This window comes from Aspergillus clavatus, genomic scaffold (assembly GCF_000002715.2).
Source record: "Aspergillus clavatus NRRL 1 1099423829798 genomic scaffold, whole genome shotgun sequence".
Lineage (NCBI taxonomy): Eukaryota > Fungi > Ascomycota > Eurotiomycetes > Eurotiales > Aspergillaceae > Aspergillus > Aspergillus clavatus.
In genome coordinates, this window is record NW_001517101.1 from 517248 (window position 1) to 538448 (window position 21201).

Sequence of the window (21201 nt, forward strand, 5' to 3'; positions counted from 1 at the left end):
GTGGATAATGATGATTACGAAAGAACGTCTCTATGACTAAAAACAACCTGGATGTCCATCTCAAATGGCTGCTGAACCAAGGCCGTTCACTGTATCCTTCCCTCACATCATTCGCCCAAGAGATTCAGGAATCCGCTAGCCGCCGAGTCACAACGGGTCAACAGACTTCGCAAATCAATGCGACGGTCATCCAGGCAGACAGTATCGATGTTAGCGACTCTCAAGCCATTGCAGGGACAAGATTCGGGCATGATGATGGTGATGATGCTGGAGGCAATACCACAGAGTTAGATCCCGACACGAATATGGCACGATTGCTACTTGCTCCCCAGTCCGCGAGTAAACCACGAATGCTCAGTCGTGAGAGCCACTTGACCAGTACACCGAATTCCGCAGGACGACGGACATCGGTGAAGTCTTTCACCGAACAGAGAGCTACGGCTGACCAGCGTGGTCTTGGCCAAGGTAGGATAATGAAGTCAATTTGGGTGCTCTGGTGGGCTGACAAGGATACAACCGAACACAGCGAGTCAAGGGGACTGGTCTGCTTCCTTTGGCAGTGCTTCTCGGCCGACTGCTACCCCTCTTCGAACGAAACGCCGGGTGGATCTGACATCGCCTCTAATCGATTCCATTGATTTAACAGGAGACTTGGATCGCCCTTTAGCTTCGTCTGATACGGTTGAAGATTTTGGTTCACCACGACGGCTATGGACGGAGGATGCTGCGTCCCTCAGAGAACCATTTGAAAAGCGTGGCAAGAAACGGAAAAGTGATGAGTATCGATCCGATCTCCTGTCACCAAGAAAGATTGTTCAAAAACATCTTACTCCCTCGCCACTCGTCACTGCGAAATCTGCGTATCCAGATGGATCAGAAAAATTTCATTCGGCGAAAGATGACAGTGGCTCACCTCTCTCAAGGCTATGGGAACGTGGGTCGTCATTATCTCGAACTAGTCGCACTGATCGTATCATTGCCGATTCCGATGATAATGACGATGATGATAATCTATTCGAGTGGATTGAGGAAGGTGAACCCGCTCTCGCTACCCCTGATGCGTTGTATCCGGTTCTGCCGAAGGATTTATCCACGAGTGATACTGAGATCATTGAGCCCAAGAAACGCTTGAAGAAAGATGGTTCTGCCTCTCTCCAGCCGACGGACAGTTCAGCTCCACGACCAAAGGATAAGGACCATTTGGACCATAGGCAAACTTCAGGCGTACCGATGTCTTCCTATCTACCAGGATCTCAGCCCCACGATCCAGTCATTCTCGGGTTCTTGAATTCCCCTGAAAGCTTTCTTGATCACTTGTTGTCGAATCTTCAGAACACTCTTACGAAGAATTCGGAAATCGTCTACCAACGAGCAATGATGGGTGAACCAGCCCCTGAGTTCATATCTGAGAATAAAACTATCACAAAAAAGATTGAAGCCATTGGGTTGCTAAAGCAAGAGAAAAAGGCTTATCAGACTCTAGAAAGACGGAAAGGGAACCTCAAGAAAGCACTTATCGACTTCATTTCTCGTGGCGGAGACCCACAGTCTATGCCGGACGAGATTGCGCAAAGTCGAGATGTCGCGTCAAAGCTCCAAGGCATCGGAGAGCAAATGGGCCTCCTGCTTGCAAAAGTTGGTATTGACTCCGACACGATTGGAAAAATTGGCCGAGATATGCGAAGTGGCTCGGAAATAGTCCCTTCTTCGTCTGGAATTAGGGCTTCAAGGCATTCGAAAGAAGTTCAGACGGAGGTTCTACAAACATCCTCTGTCTCGCGCCACAGAGCGCCCGTACGGACGCCATCCGAGATTTGCCTTGGTCGAATGATTGCATCCGAACGTGTGTCCGGCACTACTTCCAGAACTCCCCGTGATAGTACAATAGTGAAGGAGTTCGACTTGGATGAATCAGCGATATGTGAAGAAACTGACACTTTTACAAGGACTATGGGAAGCCCGTCTCATTCTTTTGGTGATGTGGATGAATTCGACCTGGAGGCAGATGATGCAGATATGCTGGAAGTTGCAGAGCATTTTGATAGCAGGCTTGCATCAACAAACGAGAGATCTGCATCTCCGGCACGTAAAGTCTTCGTCGAGACGTCCGGAAACATTTCAAGATTTGCGGGAACGCAAAAATCACAGACTCACAACCCTTTGTGGAACCAGCATCCATGGTCGAAGGATGTAAAACGTGTTTTGAAAGATAAATTTCATCTTCGCGGATTCCGAATGAACCAGCTTGAGGCAATAGATGCAACTTTAAGCGGAAAAGATACATTCGTTCTCATGCCGACAGGAGGAGGAAAGTCCCTTTGTTACCAGTTACCCTCTGTTGTGACTACTGGCTCAACCAGGGGTGTCACAATTGTGGTTTCACCCCTCTTGAGCTTGATGCAAGACCAAGTATCCCATTTGAAAGCGATTAACATCAAGGCGTTTTTGCTCAACGGTGAGACAAAACGGGATGAAAGAACGTGGATCATGCAGACGCTGTCTGGACCAGTGGCCGAGGAACGCATCGAGTTGTTATACATCACGCCGGAGATGATTAACAAGAGCCAGGCTCTTATCCAAAGTCTAGAAAAGCTCAACAAACGCCACAGACTTGCCCGGATTGTGATTGACGAAGCCCACTGTGTCAGCCAGTGGGGACATGATTTCCGGCCGGACTACAAAGAACTGGGAGAAATCAGGAATCGGTTACCGGGCGTTCCAATGATAGCCTTGACAGCCACTGCAACAGAAAACGTTAAAGTTGACACCATCCATAATCTTAAGATGGAAGGCTGCGAGATATTTACACAAAGTTTCAACCGTCCCAATTTGACATACGAGGTGCGGCAAAAGGGCAAAAGTTCAGAGGTCATGGACAGCATAGCCAATACGATCAAAACATCATATCCCAACAAGTCTGGCATTGTCTACTGTCTGTCGCGCAAAGCTTGTGAAAGTGTTGCGGAGATTCTGGCATCTAAGTACAAAATCAAGGCGGACTTTTACCACGCTGGAGTAGCATCCGCCAAGAGGGCAGAAGTCCAAGAGCGCTGGCAGACCGGTCGTGTTCATGTCATCGTTGCCACCATTGCCTTTGGAATGGGAATTGATAAACCAGATGTACGCTTTGTCATTCACCACAGCATTCCCAAGAGTCTTGAAGGGTACTATCAAGAAACTGGACGAGCCGGTCGTGATGGCAAGCGCTCAGGCTGCTATCTTTATTATTCATATCGGGATTATACATCCCTCCAAAGCATGATTGATAAGGGTGAAGGCAGTAACGAGCAGAAGACTCGACAGCGTCAAATGCTACGGAATGTTATGCAGTACTGCCTCAACCCAGCTGACTGCAGAAGAGTACAGATTCTTGCATACTTCAACGAATACTTTCGTCAGGCAGACTGCAATCGCTCCTGCGATGTTTGCACCTCAGACACCGGTTTTGAACACCGTGATTTCTCGCACCATGCCATTTCTGTCCTGAAAATTGTCCGATATTTCGAGACCCTTGGAGATAATGTAACAATGACCTATTGCGTGCACATGTTTCGCGGAACCATGAAAAGATTCCGTTCCCCCCAGCACAAGGAAGTCCCCGGCTTCGGCCTGGGGCAGGAATCGGAACCGGGCGTCGTGGATCGGCTTTTCCTGTGGCTCCTCATGGAGGGTGCTCTGCGCGAAGAAAACGTCCTCAATGGGAGCGCCTTTGCGAATCAATATCTCAAGATTGGTGAACGTGCTGTTGATTTCGAGAGTGGGCGGCGTAAACTCAAGCTCGCCATACCTGCTGGGTCAAAGCGCAAATGCCCAGCTGCTGCTGCTGCACGTCCTCGGATCGAAGCCCCACAGTCCACAAATGTCTCATCTCCCATACAACAGTCGGCGAATCGCCACCGCTTTGCACAGTATCGTTACCAAGGCGACTCCGACGGAGAGAGGGATAGCGATGGCTTCGAGCGTATTCGGATAGCTGGCGAACCGCGGCGGCAAGACAGACGAAGTCCTGGCCCGCCGATAACTGGAGATAGTCGCTTTGACAACCTTGACTCGCTTCATAGGACAGTTGCCGAAGATTTTATGTTCTACGCAAAGAACTTCTGCCAAGACGTAGGTTCCTTTACCCATACTCCATTTCATGACATGTTTGCTAATCTCTAGGTAGTTGGTCCTCAAGAAGAATCTTCGCAACCAGCCTTTCAGTGACGGAATCCTGCGTGAGATGGCCATCGTCTTTCCAAAAAGTATGTTACTGGTGCCTCTAGTGGTGATAGTGATCATTGCTGATAGTTAGATAGATCTGCCAGAGCTTGCTAGACTCCCTGGGATAGACCCAGACAAAATTGAGCGATACGGGCCTCAGATATTGAAACTCGTACGAGACGCTCAACGTCGGTATGAAGAGCTGAAGCAGGAGCGTGATGACAATGACGGCGTCGTTCCAGACCCTAATCATCATTGTGTAATCACTCTTTGCACCGACGACGAGTTCAGCGATCCCGATGACATTTTTGCCGATCAAATGGCATCACTGGGAGGTGATGAGGATGTCATCGCTAGTCGATACTTCCCACCACAGCCGACGGCAGACCTATCGGTTGGCGAATATCAAGATACTCAGTCTAGTCGTTCGAAGAAACGAAAGCCGTCGTCTGCTCGTAAATTTCGTCGCAAGAATGTGACTGAATCGAACTCTAGGGCCAAAACACCACGGCCAAGAAAGAAGACTGGTGACCGTGCTGATAAGCGAACCTCTGGTCCCCGAACTGGTTTCAAGGCGAAGAGTACTGCCCAGAGTACGACCTCCAGCATCGGAATGATGCCAATCTAAGAGCTAGCCAGAGCTGCTCTCCGATGAGTTTTGTTATGATATGAGCGGTTCAGCATTGCTATTTTTCGTTGCGCACTTGCATTTCTGGGCGTCATTTGGGGTTCACGCCGGGCATCTTATGCGAACATGTCTATGGTAACGAAAGGCGTGACGTGATGGATTCCAGAACCTCCTGGCTAAGACTTTAAGTGTGTATATACATATCTGACGGCTGTTCAGCTTTTTCTTTTCCAAGGGTCCATTGAACGCGATACCATTTAAAGGTGGAGAAATGCAGAGTGATACATGCATGTATGTAGTCATTTTAATCAATCAATGAACGTCCAAAATCAACCAGTCGTAACTTTCTAGCATCACGCGGGTGAAACTGGGCAACTTTGGCTCTTACTAGGAGCCTTGATGCCGCTGACTCACGCGGAAGTTCAATGTAAGAGAAATTTGCTTCCAGCAAAGCATCAAGAAGAGAACGCATCTCGGCTGCAGCTGCCTCCCTTTTGTTGGCAGAGGCCACCTGCTGACTGCCACTTTGAGAATTTTGACGACGAATAAAGTCATCAATCCGTTGCTGGTTGCCGCTCAAATCCCCTTCCGAGGTTGTCTTCGGTCTCTTGGGCTTTCCATGACTTGTGTAGCCCGCTTTCAGCGTCTCATCGGAGATTTCCAGTTCATCGCCAACGGTGGGACCGCCTAGATCCTCTGCAGCAAGCATTGACGCAAGTCTATCATCAACGAATTTATAAAGTGATATCTTGAGGTTTTGCGTGGCAGCGTCCAATTTCTTGATTTTCTCTTTCTCTTCAGTGACAAGACCATGCGCAAGCTGTGCTGGGGTTTTCTGCACTTTAGTGGACTTTTCTTCGCTCAGTTTTCCAATCCTCTTCTCCAACCCGTCTCTGATCAGTTGCGCGTCTCGCATGCTGGCTTCTTCCATCTTCAGGCGCTGACGATCCGCGGAGAGTTTCTCTGCCGTCATCACAATGGAAGTCTTGCTTTCCTTGACAAGGCGAGATGTCGCATCAAGTGCAAGGAGTGAGGGCAAAGGTGACCCAGGACTTGGCAAGCGCATTTCAGATTTGACAAGAGTATCGTAAGCTTTCTTGGCTCTACGCACTTGAGAGACACGAGTCCAAGGATCTGCCTCCATTTGTGAGAAATCAATTGACTTCGACATGCGAAGCTATTGCCAGTGTTAGCCGAGCTCTTGATATGTGAACCGTATATTCTTTATATTCTTTACATACCTTGCGCAGCTCATCTTCGTGGCGTTTGACTTGGCCCTGCAACTCCTTAAGGGTGTCATCGAGTGTCCTATTGTAGAGCTCGAACGCAGCTGGGCTTGTCAGCTCTTCTTTGTAAAATTCCTCGGCTTTTTGGCGCTTCTGCGCAAAATGTTGGATCTTCTCGATTGTTCCTTCTGAGGCGTCCATCGCGTTTCGTCTTTGGTGACCGCTGATCACCCCTGTCTCGAGATCAATATTTGTCGAATGGATACAGAACTATTGAAGACTGCAATTGCTGTTGAACAATCAATCATAAAAGCAACCCAATGTTTTGGAATGTCCCCGGATGCTGGACAGGAAATGACTGTGATGCCCCCCTTCACGTGACTGCACTCCCTGGCCGCCTGATATGGCCTAGCGTGGCCCCGTGCCACTGGCCTGCCTCACCTCTTCTCGCAACATCATCTCTTCATCGCAGCTCTCAGGGGACCTCATCCACTTCATCTATCCTCGTCTTTATTCTGCTTCTTTATTTGTGTTTCTGTCTATTACTAGCTCCCGTGTCAAGCAGTAGCTTGCTTTCTGTTCCCAAGTCGTTGGCATCAACGTCCTACTCCAACAAATCCTTTTTTTGGGCTATTGCGTGGCGGGTTATCTGGCAGTGTTGGGAGACGACGCGTTTTTCGCTGAGGGATAACGCTTCTGGATTTTTGGCAGTTGCTCAAGGCTTCTATCTTGCTCTGATTCATCCTTTTCCCAACGCCCATCGTCAGCATCCAAGCACGTCTGGATCCTGAGTTCTCTATCACCATCCAGCACTACTTGTCTCTTCCTCCGCTTCATCGTACCCGATTCTTTTCTCCTCTCCTACCTTAGCACCACTTCACCCTAGTGAAGCTTCCTGCTCAGACAACCAAGGCCCGTGAATACCCAGCCTCTTCACATTTCCTCCGCCGGCTGTCCTTCCTCCACCATCAACCTTACTCTTTTCACTGTGCACGAACACCAACTCTCCCTGTTCTTCCAAGCACCAGATTCCCTTTCCAGTCGATCACCAGCACCAGCAAGTTTTATTGGGAACTCCTGGTGTACATAGCCGATCAATTCAGGCAGAACAAAAGAAAGAAAACAAAGAAACAAACTATCCTCTTTGACACGTCGCCTCCTTGTGTAAGTGAAGCTAGACTGCACACTTCTCACAATGTCTGCTTCTCCATCCGCCCTGCAATCGACCAAGCGTCCCTTGGAGGACCCATCTTCGCCCTCTGGACCAAATGACCAACCTGAAGCCAAGCGTCCCGCTTTGGACAAAGTAGTAAAGGGTGATGAGTCGGAGGCGTATACAGATGCCAAAACTGAGCCCCCTGCTGTGCCAAGTGCCAGTGCTGGTGGCCAGGGTGACACTGTTGTTCCAGACGCTCCGAATGGTAAGGGCGCGTCGGGTGAGACCCAGCCGATTCAGTCAACTGCGTCGCATGGTGACCGTGCCTCTTCTCAACCTGAACAGCATCGTCCTCAAGATGAGTCTAGTTGGATTCATATTCGCGCTGTAATCTCCAGCCAGGAGGCTGCCACCGTCATCGGCAAAGGCGGAGAAAATGTATCTCAAATCCGTCGTCTGTCTGGAGCAAAGTGCACCGTCAGCGACTACTCACGTGGTGCTGTTGAGCGTATTTTGACTGTCAGCGGTCCACAGGATGCTGTTGCTAAGGTAGGTGTCTTCTCGTTCGCTCGATAATGTACTGGTTGCTAATCGCAAGTTATAAATAGGCATTTGGCTTGATCATTCGTACATTGAACAACGAACCCCTTGATGCCCCTTCCACCGCCCAATCCAAGACATATCCTCTGCGTTTGCTTATCCCTCATATTCTAATTGGCTCCATCATTGGTAAGGGTGGCTCCCGCATCCGCGAAATTCAGGAGGCCTCCGGTGCCCGACTCAATGCGTCAGATGCCTGCCTTCCCTTGTCCACTGAACGGTCGCTTGTAATCCTCGGTGTCGCAGACTCTGTTCACATCGCTACTTACTACGTCGCCGTAACTCTTGTTGAACAGCTTACTGAGCGCTTTGGAGGTCCTGCTGCTTCAGCTTATGCTACCCGAAGCGGAGGTCCTGCTGGAGCGGTGCCTGGTGGTATGCAGGTTGTCCCTTATGTTCCGCAACCCGCTGGCGGCCAATACGGTCATCCAGAAACGTTTAAGCGACATCACCCCCACCCCAACCGTGCTGCCGCAGGCGCATATGGCGTTCCTTACCTGCATGGGCAGCCTGCACCTGCACCTGTAGCCCAGCCGGCCCTTCATTATGGGGCTACCCCTCATACTCCGTATGCTGGGGCTGGTCCCCATCAGCCTGCTCCCTATGGCGCACCGCAGCCTGCTCAGTCGCGTGGTGCCCCTACTCCTGCCACACCTGCTGGTGGAGTTATGCCTGGTCAGCCGCTGACTCAGCAAATTTATATCCCTAACGATATGGTTGGTGCTATTATTGGAAAGGGTGGTGCTAAGATCAATGAGATCCGACACCTCAGTGGTAGTGTTATCAAAATCAACGAGCCACAAGAGAACAGCAACGAGCGTCTGGTAACCATTACTGGAACTCAGGAGTGCAACCAGATGGCTTTGTACATGCTGTACTCCCGACTTGGTTAGTTCTTTCCCCTTACTACTTTTAATCTCCTGTGCTAACCATACTTCTGCAGAGAGTGAGAAACACCGAATCTGAGAAGAGGTAAATTTACCCTCTTTGTTTCCGGCACCGATTGGGTCGTCCGTGTCCCATGCAAAAAGTCATCTATTGGGGGCTTTGATGTTCTCTTTCGGGTATATTTTGCGTTGTACTCTACTTCGAGGCGCTTTCCTTGCTTCTTGCCTACCACTTCAGTACCATAGTAATCAAATGTTCTCCTATGTCATATCTTGTTTTCCGCCGGCGCAATTCAACCTATCACATTGATGTGTCTCCGACGAGAATCAGATCTTTCTAAAGCTTACATGCTTCATGTTCAACCCCTGCATGGGAGGAATCATCTTCTCGCGAATCGGCTGGATAGACTCTGCGAACTCCTTTGTTTCTCGAGCCGCCATGTGAGTCTCTACGCTCTCCCACCCCACCGCAGCAACATACACAAACGCCTGTCCTGAGGGACTCTTCGCATGCTGGAGCGTGCCCGGTCGCTGTATTTGGCCCATCGTCCATGACTTGGGCCGCAATTGCTCGGGCAGTTTCTCCGTAAGCGTCAAGCGGAAGTTGATCAGATCTTCATCGAGCTTCTTGTGCTCCTCCGGCTTGAGCGAACTTGGGAAGGCCAGAGTAACGACTTCTGTTATCGGGTTCGTCGTGAAGGTCTCCGTCGCCGAGACAGGCGGGTTGAGCGTTGAATAGACCTTGATGACCTCGGACTTCGGTTCGAGGAACGGGGCGAGGCAATCCCACTGGCATTTATCGTGCTCATCGTCCCAGACTGCAACCCGTGACGGAAAATGCGAAATTAGCCCTGCGTGTCCTGGAACGGTCGACGAGATACTTGGGGTTGTTTTAAGATTCTATCGCTTTCGAAATACTCACCGATCACCCAGACCACGGGGTTTTCATCCTCCACGGCTCTGCCCCAAGCCGAACTCTGGTACCCGCTTTGTTGTTTCGTGGCAGTGAGAATCTTGGACAGGGCTTCGCCTTCCTCATTTGAGGGGTCTTCTGGCTTAACAGAGGATCGAAGTTTGAAGAAGACGAACTCGACGACTGGGAGGACCATTTTGTCTGTAGTAGATAGATCGCCTAGTTGGAGGGTGCGGGCTATTGATGGTGAGTTGAACGAAAGGATGCGAATCTATCAACTGCTGTCTGTCTAATCTATCATGCAGCGGGCCTTTCAAGTGGAATAGGGAATATCGTAACGTCGCCGAGGGTAGGTTGTAGGGATTAAAGATGCGGTTGATGTCAGTGAAAAAGATGATGTCAACCCCGCTCAATCAGCCTTCCTAAGTCATTCTGAGCAATGCATGTCAATTCAATGGGAAGTTGCACATCATTAGCTAGCTTATTATGAACAGAAACCAACTGTAAGTTGAACCAAATCGTAGTCAAATCTATGTACAGGCATCATCGTTCACATTGCTCAATCCACGCCATGACACCACCTCTTATTCAATAAAGAGGTCAACAAAAGAGGTACTCCGCAGCCCAAGTGGGTCTACAAATCATCAACACCCCTGACTTTCGACTTCTTCTCTCCGATAACCCTCTTCAAGTCACTGACAATATGTTGTCTACGCGACATCCTGCTCTTCCATTGTGCCGTTTCTTCTCTCGTAGCCAATTCGCCCACGTTCTCAATACTGCGAAGCCGGCTAGCTTTGGCTGACCCGTTGATGCTGGACCGGAATCGGGATGCAGAATCTGGAGTGTGATATGCACTAACGGGCATATCAATTGAGCCACGCGAGCCGGGCGTCGTAGGCAACCTTGCCATGCCCTTTTTGGGTGTGGTGAATGGCGATCCCTCTCGGCTACCAGGAGTACCTGATGTATCAATACCAAGCTTCTTTAGCTGAACTTCAAGAACATCGATATCGCTGCTCTTGCTTTCGGCCATATTCATCATGGTTGCAATCGTAGAAGTCACTGCCTCCACAGTTGGGCGCTTCGTGGGCTGACGACCACCGTCTGTGCGAGGGGCTTCTGCAATCTTAGCCCGTAATAATGAGACCGCTGATTCCAAGTCTGCTAACTTGGCTTGAATGTCCGTGAAAGCAGACCGGAGATCTTGTTGAAGATTTGCTTGTTCGGCAGAGAGGGGCGCAGACAGGATCGCAGCGGTGTCGGTATGAGCGTCAAGAGTCTTTCGGATGCTTGCACACTGGCCTCTTAGCGTGAGGATATCTTTACTCAGTAGTTCCCGGCATGCGTCCAGTTTATCTTCCACGCCTTGCACCCGTTGTTCCTCGAGAGACTTAGCCAGCATATGCACTGCGTCGTCGAGTTTCTCGACCTCACATAGAAGCACTTTCTCGTCCAGAATATCAGCTGGATGATCACTCTTCAAGATTTGTATCCAGTTTTCGCTATCTTTCGATGACTGTTTTTGATAAAGCAGGAAGGAAGATAGAGCACGGGAATTGATCCCTAGAGTATCAATCATGGAGTTGATGTCACGATACAACCTTTCAATCTGGCCAGGAATGCCTGGCTTGTTGGTCTCACCCATGTAGTCCTGGTGTGGCAGGAAGGGATCGAGTGTGGGGACAGACTTCAGCGGTTGGGCAAGGTCGGCCCGAAGCTTCTCATCCTCGTCGTCGTCGGAAAGTGACATTGATTCTTCTTCTTGTCTTTGTGCTTGAAGCTGCAGCCGAGTCTGCTCTTCACGAGCAGTACGATCAGACTTCTGCCGCAGACGGGAATCGCGCTGGGCAGCTTCCATGAGCACAGCCTTGCGTGCAGCAAGAGTGCTACCAGGAACTTGAGGAGCACTGGCCGATTTTTGAATTTGCGGCTTCAGTAAACTCTTCAAGGCACCTCCTCGCACTGGGCTAGGCGACCTCGGTGGCTCGCGGCTTGCATGAGGCTTGGGTGGAAAAACTGGTTTGTTAATTTCCCCAAATAACTGCCGCGGCGGCGCTTGACCTGGCTTAGAGATGCGAGAAAACAACCCTTCGGCGGGGCTTTGGTCGGACACACCAGCTCCAAACGAACTCTCCGGAGAGATTTTTGGGGTCTGCCCTGTAGCATCGGACTCCTCCTCTTCATCAATTTCATGCGTGATATCCTCCCCACTATCAGCAAAATCAGATTCTTCGCCCTCGTCGCTCAACTCCCTCTCCGATTCATCAACATCCGATTCTTCGGGAAGGAGACTAGCTTCTCTGTCCGATGTAACTGGTGACTCTGGAGCAGGGGATTCTGAGGGCAATGGAGCCTCTTCGGCTGTAGGCTTCTCGGGTTTAGTACTTTGAGCCAGGCGCGTGAAATCAGGGGGAAGCGGGGCATCCGCGGCAACGTCTTCTAACGTCGGGTTTGTTTTGGCCGTCGGGGCCGGGGGAAGGGGCGAATCTTCGACCGAGATCTTGGAGACATTGGAAGAAGCAGATGTGTCACCAGGGCCATAGGCAGCCCTACTTGTCGGATCAGGCGGAAGTGGTGGCTCAGCAAGTGGGGTGCTCCCCGCTGTGGGAGTTGAGCTAGGGACAAGAGTTTTCTCGGACGGTGGCGATAGGGGGCTAGTGATCTGCTTCTCTGCGGCAGCATTTCCAAACAAAGAGAAAGATTTTGTGGCCTGGGTAGAAAGCTGAGGTTGTGTCTGAGCACCAAACACCGATGCCGGCTTAGACGTGTCTACCTTAGACGGAGCACCGAACAATGATATTGGTTTAGCAGACTCGACTTTAGACGGAGCGCCAAACAACGATGGTACATGCTCTTTCGTTGCTGGCTTCTCGGGTTCGGTTTGTGCAGGCTGATCTTCGGTATCATCCATGGATTCAGTTGGCGGGCTAGTCTTGTTCGGCGAAGATACCATATCATCCAGCGAAGTAGCAAACGAGAACAGCCCAGAAGACTTTTCAGGCCTTGGGCCATCGTTAACAGCAGTCCCGTCACCCTTAAAAGTGGAACCCAATACGAACCCACTCGAAGGGGCACCAAAGGCACTTTTAGGCTGGTCTGCGGTCTGTGGTTTGAAAGCCGTGTCGGCCTCAGCCTTAGCACCGAAGGGTGATGGCCCTGAAGGTTTTCCGAATGGGCTCGCGGTCGACGGTTTGCCGAACGGTGACTCTCCTGCAGGTTTCCCAAATGGAGATTGCGCTGCTGGTTTAGCAGCCGCAAAGCTCGAGAATCCACCTCCACCGGCAAACGAGCCAAATCCCCCGCCAGAGCCAGCGCTGGGTGCTCCAAAGGCAAGAGGTTTACCTGCAGGGGATGGTTGTCCGAAACCTGGCGTAGATGGGGCACCGAAACCCGATTTTCCGAACTGAGGCCCCGCCTGCCCCAACGTGCTAGGTGCACCGAATGAGTGTCCCATTTGAGATGGCGACCCGAACGAAGGAGCAGCTGGTGTGGAAGGTGTACCAAAGGTAGGTTGTCGACTACCCAAGGTTGAGGGGCCGCCGAATGCTGGGGCAGCAGAAGGCTTACCGAATGGCGAAGCGCCCAGAGGTGACGGACTGCCGAAGGCCGATTTTCCAAAAGCAGACTGCCCAAAAGCAGGTTGACTCTGAGGTTTTGTTTGGGCTTGTGGTTGGGTTGGAGCCGGGACTGGCGTCTGAGCTGGGGGTTGTGGCTGCTGTGGGTTAACAGAAACAAGGCCATGGTATGGCAATTTCTGCCGAATCGACTCGGAATATATGAGCCACCAAGACGACAGGATACCATCATTGTTCAAGCAAAAGAGATTTGGAAGGGGCGTGGAACTCTCCGCAATATCTTCCCCTTGGATAGGAGATGCCACAGGGCTGGTGCTAGACAAATCAATCCCCAACCCAATCACTGAAGTATCATTGGAGGAATCATCTAGAGGCAAAGCGGCTCTCTTTGTGTCATCATTGACTTCTGTTGTCGTAAATAAACCAACAGTACCTTTGGCGGCTTCATCGCTTGCCAATGGCTGATCAGATCGGGTTATAAGCCCTATATCAGTGGACGCTGTAGACGAGACAATCAACACGTCTTTCAGATGTGGTTTGTAGTCGCGTAGGCGTGCAATAAACTGATAGGCTGGAGCACGGTTGACACCAAACGGCATGCACAATTCTGGCAATCTTTGAACCAGAAAAGGTGCACCCTTTCGTCTGGTGATGAGATAATATGAGGATGAAGGGGTTTGACCCATATCATCTTCAGTCGCATTTGATGTGTAAACCATCAAGAAGATATCATTCTCCAACCATGCGATGGACGAAACTAATTTGAATCAGTACGGAACAGACAGTGGTCAGCGTCAGCAGACATACCATGACAATCCCCTTCAAGATCAGATGGCCGCGGTATCGTGTCTTTTTGAGTACCGTCTGGGGTCAATTGCACAGCCGTTCCGTCCGCAAGACCGGCTACCAGCTGCTTTCCTTTGTTGCTCCAACAAATTGAGCTTACTCCGGCCCTTAGAACCTGGCCATTAGCTCCAGGTATCAGGTTCGCTCCTTTCAGATCGGCCATCAGAAGTTCTCCACCTGATGTAACAAGTGCGACAAGTGACGAGAGTATATCTTCTGATGGTGTAGGGTTGGGCGCCACAACCCGTAGAGTCGTATTGTTCGTGGGGATGGATAAGGCGGGTTGCGTGACTCCTGACAGCAAAGTAGTTGTCTGATAGACCGCAAGCCCCGCGCCATCCTCAGTCGCCAGTACCAAGGCACTGTCACCCGAAGCGAAGGCCACATGTGTAGGTCGCGCAGGAAGGGGTATGGTCGCTTGTGGTTGGAACGGTTTGGTCTTGACCTTGCCCTCTCCGGCAGATGCGGAGATGGCATTCCTCACTGCTTCAGAAGATGCTACAGCGAGGGAATTGGGCCCAGCACCGACAAGAATACCTTGTGTTGGCGCGACAGCGAGGAGGGAGCATGTGGGTGTTGGAAGAGCATCTTCAGGCCAAGGGGTAGAGAGTAATCGAACGTTGCTATCGCCAGAGACACCTTTGAATCCCACCTCCTGATCCCATCGTCAGCAAATGATACCAAAAAAGAAGCCAGGAAATGAATAGGTGACTGGACGCGACATACATCTGCAATGACATCTGGTAGCTCAGGTCCCAACTCTGCGCTAGGTCCTCCGCCGGCGGCGTTAGACGCCCCAAGGTTGAAAGCCATTCTAAGTCTGTCGAAATCAGATGAGATTGAACGAGGACGGTCGCCTAAAGAGCGTCTGGTCTTTGGAGCATGGGGAGAAGGCGGACTTTGTGGGGGTGTTGTAAAAGAGCGGCGCTGGAGTGCTTGGGGACTCCGGTTGAAGAGCTTCCAAGTGCGCGCAAAAATCTTGGATATCTCCCCTCGGAAGAAGGGAGAGAGTCAAGACTTAGAGAATAAGTAAGTCGGCCGGGACAAGTCAGCCGAAGTAGGATCGATTATGTTCAGGACTTCAAGAACGGTCCCGGGTATTGTTTGAGGGAAGCAATAGCAATCGACAATAGAGCAAGCAATGGATAAATTCCGGCGGAACAAAAACAGCGGAAGCTCTGGGCGTGATGTCGGCGCGATGTCGGCCTTGTTGCCTGAGGCAGCGGTAACTAGGCGGCGGGAGCTTCGTCACTGCAACAGTCCCAGCTCTCCTCCGCCCATCTCAACCGACTAGCTGCTCAAGCTTCCCTTCTGCTATCTGTTTCGAATCTGTTCTTTCTCCTGCTTCCGAGATCAACTCCACAGCTTGAACTTGATTATCAAGATCTGTTCAACCGATATAATCCTGCGTTGCTCGTCATTTTATTCCGTAACCTGTCTCGGCGCCCGTCAACATGACAGGCTTCGACTTCTCCAACTACAACCGTAACGCGGCTCTACACGCCAAGGGTGTTCCTCTTCCTAAAGCAACAAGTACGGGTACAACAATCGTTGGCTGTATCTTTGATAATGGCGTGGTGGTATGTGATGATGGAACTCAACCAATGACCCGAGTGATGATGAGCTATTTGGAAGCTTACATGAGCGTTCCTTATAGATTGCTGCCGATACCAGAGCTACAAGTGGCCCTATAGTCGCAGACAAGGTATGTAATTCAATTCATGTCGTGGGTTTGAATCTACGTAGCCAACACTGACCTGTCTACCCTTCATAGAACTGCGAGAAATTACACTACATCGCCCCCAAGATCTGGTGTGCTGGCGCCGGTACAGCTGCCGACACCGAATTCACCACTGCCCTGATCAGCTCCAACGTCGAACTGCACGCACTGTCGACGGGCCGGCCCCCACGAGTAATCACCTGCATGACCATGTTGAAGCAGCACCTCTTCCGATACCAGGGACACATCGGCGCCTATTTGGTGGTTGCGGGCGTTGACCCCACGGGCGTCGGTCTCTTCACCGTGCACGCCCACGGCTCAACCGATAAACTTCCCTACGTGACCATGGGCTCTGGTTCGTTGGCCGCCATGTCTGTCTTTGAGTCGATGTGGAAACCGAACCTGAACCGCGAGGAGGCCGTCGCTCTGTGCTCGGAGGCTATCAAGGCCGGTATCTTCAACGATTTGGGCTCCGGTAGCAATGTCGACGTCTGCGTTATTGAGAATGATAAGCCCACGCAGCTGCTGCGTAACTACATGAAGCCCAACGAGCGTGGCCAGAAGGAGCGCAACTACCGCTTCCCCCGTGGCACGACGGCTTACCTGAACGAGAAAATCATCAGCAAGGAGGACATGAGAAAATACGTATCCGTGGAGGAGGCTTCTGGGGATTCGAACCTGATGGAGGTGGATTCGTAATTAGGTTAGAATCGGCACATGGGTTTAACGCGATATTTCTCTATCCTCTTGTTTTCTGTGACGCATGGAAGATCTAATTTACCGAATACTCCCGCAATTCATATAATCGAGAATAGAATTAAACAGTAACGTAAAAAGAAATACGGCAGCGAGAATTTGACACTCCGCTTCGTCCTAGGCGGCCATGACGGATGGATGGGTCTATTATACCGCGTTCATTCAGAACTGACTGCACTGAGACAAATATAGCTTTTCGTTGACATCAAGTGATATTATTTAATCTATAGTACAAAGAATTTCGCTCCTCAATCCAAGTCAGAATGTTTCACCGTTTCTCCCACGCGTGGAGGCTCCATGAGCGCTTGGACCATCTCCGGCATCTCGATTTCCTTGACTCGTTCGAAGATGTAAGCATACTGCGTCGGCGCGACGCGCAGTCCTTCTCGCCGGAACCGCAAAACACCAGCATGATACATGGCACGCACGAGCGAGGGTTTCACGGTTGCATTGTGCGATACCAGGAAGGTATACAACCAATGGACAAATTTGTATGCAACACGCGGGCTGAGGTTCTTCGAGCATGCGATGGACACGGCGAAAAGGTGGATCATTTCCGAGGCAAGATGCGGATCTGGGCAGTGTTCCGTTCGCTGGTCGGGATAGTAACGGGTGAGGGACATTTCAGAGGGATCGGGTATTCGCTGTGAGGATTTGGACAACGCCACTTTGAGAGGCGTGTGGGAGCGAAGCATCCGAATCAAGGTCCAGATGGCTTGAGCATTCCCGGTTCTGGCGACCCCTACCGCGTGTTTCACGAACGATGGGTTGGAGACATCGATCTGCCGTGTCATCTTCTCAAAGACGGGAAAGAAGTGGGTTTTAGTCGCGTTGTAGGCGTGAATATCTGAGAAGATGTCGTAGAATGACACTTTTGTGGTTTCCAATTTCTCTAACGTTCTTCGTTTCCCTCGTGACATACGTCTTCCCGCCTTCAACTCCACAGCGGCCATCAAGAGGCCATTGAAGGGAATGTCAAGAACGTGGATTTCCTTCATCAAGTCGCTCAGAAAGTCCTCGTCGATGCTTTCATCAAGTGTAGACTCGTAGATTCTGAGGAGTCGTACAATGGGCAGGTCAGTCGCTCTCGGTTCTTGTCGCCAGAGCGGTCCCTCTGGGAGATGTCTGCTGAGCGTCCGCAGTACCCAAAGACGCAGGATGATTTGGTGTTTGACTGGGAATTTTGAGGTATTGGCAGAGGTCGAACTTGATGAGCTTGTCTCAATATGCTTGTCCACATTGATCCAAGCCTCAGAAGAAACAAGAGTTGGTATATTGTCTAGTTGAGACAAGTAGTACTGCCACTCAACCAAAAATTCCTTGCTGGTAGAGGCCAAATATTCGGTGACGCGAACAGCAAATTCAGATGCAACTTCTGGATGAAAGTGACCCATAAGCGCTCTGACATAATTTTCATCGGTACCATGTCGTGTCTCCGTTGATACTTTCAGCCAGCGTATGATCAGCTTAGGGACCCATGGACAATCGGGTGATGTTGAATCATAAGTCGCAAGTATGATATCCTTCGCCAGCAAAACATCGTTGTGGGTTCTTCGTCCCCACAGTATTCCCAGCCACTCCTCGATGAAATCCTTGCTGAGGTCGCGGTGTCGGTACACATCACACCGTCCGATGCCCTCCCACATTTCCCGATGAAACCTAATCAGGAATCTCTTGTTCCGTGTTGAAAACTCACTCGGTCGAAGTTCAACTTCTGATATGGTTCTGACGATATCACGAATTTCATCGGGATGTATGAGTCCCAGCTCCAAGGCCCGAATAATGGCAGCAAATGGACGCTGGGGGGAGAAACGTAATTTCTGGGGCAGGATGTGCTCCAGAGTGCATAGATAGTTTCCTGTCCCCCTAGGATTCAGGTACGGGTCATCCAGAAACTCGATCAGCGCATTCATGGCAGCTCTGTATTTGAGACATCGCTCTAACAAGTGTTTGAGTATCAAGCGACTGTAGCTGGTCTCCCGCTGGGTATCTAAATTGAGCTGGCGCACAAAGCTCCGGATATCCGTCACGGATGGGCGCGATTCCAAGAATTCCTCTAGACTTTGTTCACGGGAAGCTTTTTGCGCGCCGCCTGAGGGACCTGGCCTACCCGATATAACATCGAATTGGCTCGAGTTGACGTTTTCGCTGTAGAACGGTAACGGAGGATCCGGGGGACTCAATGGATAAACTGAGGAGCCTTTGACACGATCAGACATACATCCTATGTTTCTAGTGGATATTCATCCCCGTCGGATGTCAAATCTTACCCTGCGTTTCTGGATGAACCTTCCGCTCCTGGCGGTCCGTCCACTTCATATGCTCTCGCCCATTCCGCCCGAACAAACACGCGATATCCTCCAAAGGCCCAGAGCCGGCTATACCAGCCAGCGCAGTATTCCTTCGTTTAGCCAGACGCCTTCTCGCTTCCAGCGGGCCTGGCACTCGACTTTCGTAGCGTCGTTGGCCGGCTGCGAACCGTCGAAACGTTGTCGCAAGAAAGTCCTCGCTAATCCACACGTGGTCGAGGAGACATGACGAGGTACCCGGCTGAATAGCATGCCTGTAGGCATGTCTGCCGAGAGACATGAGGAACTGGGTGCATTCGAGAGTGGTTGAGCTGTCTTGACCTGGGACATGTGGTGGAATCGGCATGGCAGCTCCGAGAGTTTCGAGGTTCAGACTCCGATGGTATGACTAAGCGGCAACTCCCCACGCTTTCTTCGCCAAAACGGATACGGCATGAGAATGTAAACATCATACAGCTCACCATTGGCACAATGGAGTATCGGATATCAGGTAGTACTCAATTTGAGACTTGTTCTGTCTGATGATGGTATCTTAAGCAATAAAACACAGGATTCTGCATGACTGGACAGTGAATCTCCAGCAAGAACAAAGCCATGAAATAGTTCGAGTACGGTAGATAAGACCTTGATCCTATATATGTTGCAGGCAATATCCAAAAAAACAAAAAAAAATCATGATAACAAAAAGCAAACCGTTGGACGCCTCCTCAAAAATGCGCGGAAGTTTGTCCAGCCGGTGGTATCTTATGCAATGAAGTCAAAAGGAAAAGGGCTCGTCGTCCGAATAACCGCGACGAGGGAACCTGGAGATAGTAAGGTAAGGAAAAGCGAAAGAAACACACACAGTTCTAGCAGACATGCTCTCCAGGCAGTGGTTTTCTTCCTGTCACGACATAGAAGTCCAGGTAACTGTGGACGTCGCGGTTCTGAATGCTTTTTCTCACGTCCACTAGGAAGACTTCAATCTCCGGCTTTGACCATCCTAGGGCAAGAAGGGGCTTATAGGACCATCCTGACAAGGCTTCCAACCAGTTCGTCTCGTTCCATGTCCCAATAGTTCTCAGATGCGGATCCGTGGGCCATGGGTTATTCGGCACCTTGGAGATACGTTCTTGGACATCCACGAAACCCACTTCTCTCATCCAGCGTGCAATACGATGGGCAATGCGGAATTGTCTCGGCGGATCGGATATTTGGCTCGATCGTACGTTCAGATCAAACCAGTCATACAAAGCATACTCACTGAAGCGATCGGGGTCTCCGGGCGGCATAGTATCATCGTCACATTTTGGTTTTGGATCGAATTCGTGGCACTCCATGTAGGCACCAGGCTTGAGATGCTTGAGGGCCTTCCTCAGGACATTCTTGAAAGAGGGCAGCGAACCCATCATATGAGCAGTGTGAATAAAGTCGAAGTGGTCGGCATCCCATAGCCAGTCTTCTTCAACTGCATCATCAACGAGAAAATGGACGTTTTCAGGGACTTCGGTCGGTTGAACAGGCGAAAGATCAGTGCCCGTGATCTCGGCAGTGGGGAAGATCGATGCTACAGAAGCAAGCAAATGGTAAGATGAGGCCACGAGAATGCTAAGCAATGGCAGAAGAAATACGCACCCATTTCTATGGGCCAGATACCAGACCCAGTACCGATGTCGAGTATCCGTTTAGGAGTTTGTAGCGGGGCGAAAAATAACCGTCCATCGTTAACCATCTTGATCATATGGTGCTGCATGTCCAGGCGGTCCAGCTCCTGCTCATCATTGGGATAGACGTATGCTGGGTTCATATCAGACAACCTGGTAAGGGAGTACGGACACGAAGGCGAATGACATACAGCCCTCATGATATTTATGATATCGCCTCCCGTTCTCGGTGGGATAGTCCGTTACACTGGCAGTCAACGATTGTGTCTCACTGCACCAGACGCCCAGCATTAGCGAATGGCAGGTAATTGGGGCTTTGCTTCATGCCCCTCCTTCGGTCCTTGCACTAGAGAAGAAGAAAAGAATATCAAGCATACTTACTACTGACAATCCTGGTCCTGAGACATGATCAGTTAGCACTACCGAAGAGCAAATGTGTTGGTAGGAAGGCCCGGGTAGCACAGGAACGCCGTGATTATGATCAAGGACAAGTGACGGTCAAAAGGATACAGGTCATAGTAAAAATATATACAGAAGAAGAAGGGGACGCTTACACTTCCGTTCAAGCCCACTGTTCTGATGGGTCTAGGCATAATTATGGGACTCGGGGCCAGGTTGTTGTGTGGGGGTGGTTAGAGGAAGGGCAATGAAGCCAACAATTGGATATCGTGTATTTACTTCTGACCTCTTCCCCTTGTTGTCCGTTGTTCTATACTTCCGCCTGAGGGTACTGACT

At 50.5% G+C, this 21201-nt stretch overlaps 8 protein-coding genes across 8 annotated transcripts; 3 read left to right on the forward strand and 5 right to left on the reverse strand.

Moving 5' to 3' along the window:
* Positions 1–32: 32 nt before the first annotated feature.
* Positions 33–4831, forward strand: ACLA_089690 (RecQ family helicase MusN; the record flags this gene model as incomplete). The annotated part of the gene is made up of 4 exons (XM_001272702.1): positions 33–465; positions 527–4110; positions 4166–4244; positions 4299–4831. The coding sequence occupies 4 exons, from the start codon at positions 33–35 to the stop codon at positions 4829–4831; spliced, it is 4629 nt and encodes a 1542-aa protein (XP_001272703.1).
* A 304-nt stretch (positions 4832–5135) lies between these two features.
* On the reverse strand, positions 5136–6258 carry ACLA_089700 (uncharacterized protein; the record flags this gene model as incomplete). The annotated part of the gene is made up of 2 exons (XM_001272703.1): positions 5136–6008; positions 6073–6258. The coding sequence occupies 2 exons, from the start codon at positions 6256–6258 to the stop codon at positions 5136–5138; spliced, it is 1059 nt and encodes a 352-aa protein (XP_001272704.1).
* A 994-nt stretch (positions 6259–7252) lies between these two features.
* Positions 7253–8706, forward strand: ACLA_089710 (telomere maintenance protein PBP2; the record flags this gene model as incomplete). The annotated part of the gene is made up of 2 exons (XM_001272704.1): positions 7253–7762; positions 7822–8706. The coding sequence occupies 2 exons, from the start codon at positions 7253–7255 to the stop codon at positions 8704–8706; spliced, it is 1395 nt and encodes a 464-aa protein (XP_001272705.1).
* A 321-nt stretch (positions 8707–9027) lies between these two features.
* Positions 9028–9809, reverse strand: ACLA_089720 (uncharacterized protein; the record flags this gene model as incomplete). Its single annotated transcript, XM_001272705.1, has 2 exons — positions 9028–9518; positions 9623–9809. The coding sequence occupies 2 exons, from the start codon at positions 9807–9809 to the stop codon at positions 9028–9030; spliced, it is 678 nt and encodes a 225-aa protein (XP_001272706.1).
* A 438-nt stretch (positions 9810–10247) lies between these two features.
* ACLA_089730 (FG-nucleoporin NUP159) lies at positions 10248–14850 on the reverse strand (the record flags this gene model as incomplete). Its single annotated transcript, XM_001272706.1, has 3 exons — positions 10248–13948; positions 13999–14692; positions 14764–14850. 3 exons carry the CDS (start codon positions 14848–14850, stop codon positions 10248–10250), a joined length of 4482 nt encoding a protein of 1493 aa, XP_001272707.1.
* Positions 14851–15491: 641 nt separating this feature from the next.
* Positions 15492–16456, forward strand: pup1 (proteasome core particle subunit beta 2; the record flags this gene model as incomplete). Its single annotated transcript, XM_001272707.1, has 3 exons — positions 15492–15617; positions 15695–15742; positions 15812–16456. 3 exons carry the CDS (start codon positions 15492–15494, stop codon positions 16454–16456), a joined length of 819 nt encoding a protein of 272 aa, XP_001272708.1.
* Positions 16457–16761: 305 nt separating this feature from the next.
* On the reverse strand, positions 16762–19102 carry ACLA_089750 (uncharacterized protein; the record flags this gene model as incomplete). The annotated part of the gene is made up of 2 exons (XM_001272708.1): positions 16762–18704; positions 18784–19102. 2 exons carry the CDS (start codon positions 19100–19102, stop codon positions 16762–16764), a joined length of 2262 nt encoding a protein of 753 aa, XP_001272709.1.
* Positions 19103–19670: 568 nt separating this feature from the next.
* ACLA_089760 (class I SAM-dependent methyltransferase) lies at positions 19671–20872 on the reverse strand (the record flags this gene model as incomplete). Its single annotated transcript, XM_001272709.1, has 4 exons — positions 19671–20368; positions 20437–20598; positions 20657–20736; positions 20847–20872. The coding sequence occupies 4 exons, from the start codon at positions 20870–20872 to the stop codon at positions 19671–19673; spliced, it is 966 nt and encodes a 321-aa protein (XP_001272710.1).
* Positions 20873–21201: the final 329 nt, after the last annotated feature.